The sequence below is a fragment of the Calidris pugnax genome, unplaced genomic scaffold, assembly GCF_001431845.1.
Source record: "Calidris pugnax isolate Ruff unplaced genomic scaffold, ASM143184v1 scaffold1641, whole genome shotgun sequence".
Lineage (NCBI taxonomy): Eukaryota > Metazoa > Chordata > Aves > Charadriiformes > Scolopacidae > Calidris > Calidris pugnax.
Genome location: NW_015092093.1, coordinates 5,974 through 6,668, shown reverse-complemented (window position 1 = coordinate 6,668; position 695 = coordinate 5,974). Strand labels below are relative to the sequence as shown.

The following is a 695-nucleotide window of genomic DNA, read 5'->3' as shown; positions in this document are numbered from 1 at the left end:
TGCGTTTTTGGGGTGTCCCCCCCGCTTCATGGACACGCCCCCCGGCCACGCCTCTTCCGGCTATAGCCACGCCCCCTCATCGATGGGCTTTGCCCTCCCCAAGACGGCGCCCGCTGCCACGCACAAGATGGCGGCCCCCTGGCGGACCCTGACCTCAACAAGATGGCGCCTCCCCCGACCTCACCAAAATGGCGGCTCCCTGGCGCCTCCTGTTGACCTCACCAAGATGGCGACCCCCGAGCGGACCCTGACCTCAACAAGATGGCGTCTCCCCGACCTCACCAAAATGGCGGCTCGCAGGAGCCTCCTGTTGACCTCACCAAGATGGCGCCCGCGGGCACGATTACCCTATCCACACACAAGATGGCGGCGCCCAGGGTCCTATTGACCTCACCAAGATGGCGGGGCCCACATGGAGACCCGGGTTCGAGTCCCGCCTCTGCCAGGAGCATCTCCCCCCTCCCCCCTGCTTAATTAGCTTTCTTGTTAAGTAACCATAATTGTCCCCAAATTAAGCACGAGGCCACTTAATTAACCATGAGCCCTCTGCAATTAGCCGCGATTCTCCCTTAATTAGGCCTGACCCCCTCTTAATTAATCATAACCTCGTCCAAATTAAACCTTATTATCTCTTAATTACCTCTGACCCCTCATAATTGACCCTGATAACACCAATTAACCTCTCCCCTCCCCAA

General features: G+C 58.1%; 1 protein-coding gene across 1 annotated transcript in view; it reads left to right on the top strand.

Annotated features, from left to right (window-relative positions):
* MEPCE (methylphosphate capping enzyme) overlaps positions 1-216 on the top strand; it is a 25,644-nt gene extending 25,428 nt beyond the window's left edge. Inside the window, exon 5 of the mRNA XM_014962219.1 lies at positions 104-216. Coding sequence (XP_014817705.1) covers positions 104-216 — 113 coding nt within the window. The remainder of the gene's footprint in view (positions 1-103) is intronic.
* The last annotated feature ends 479 nt before the right edge of the window (positions 217-695 follow it).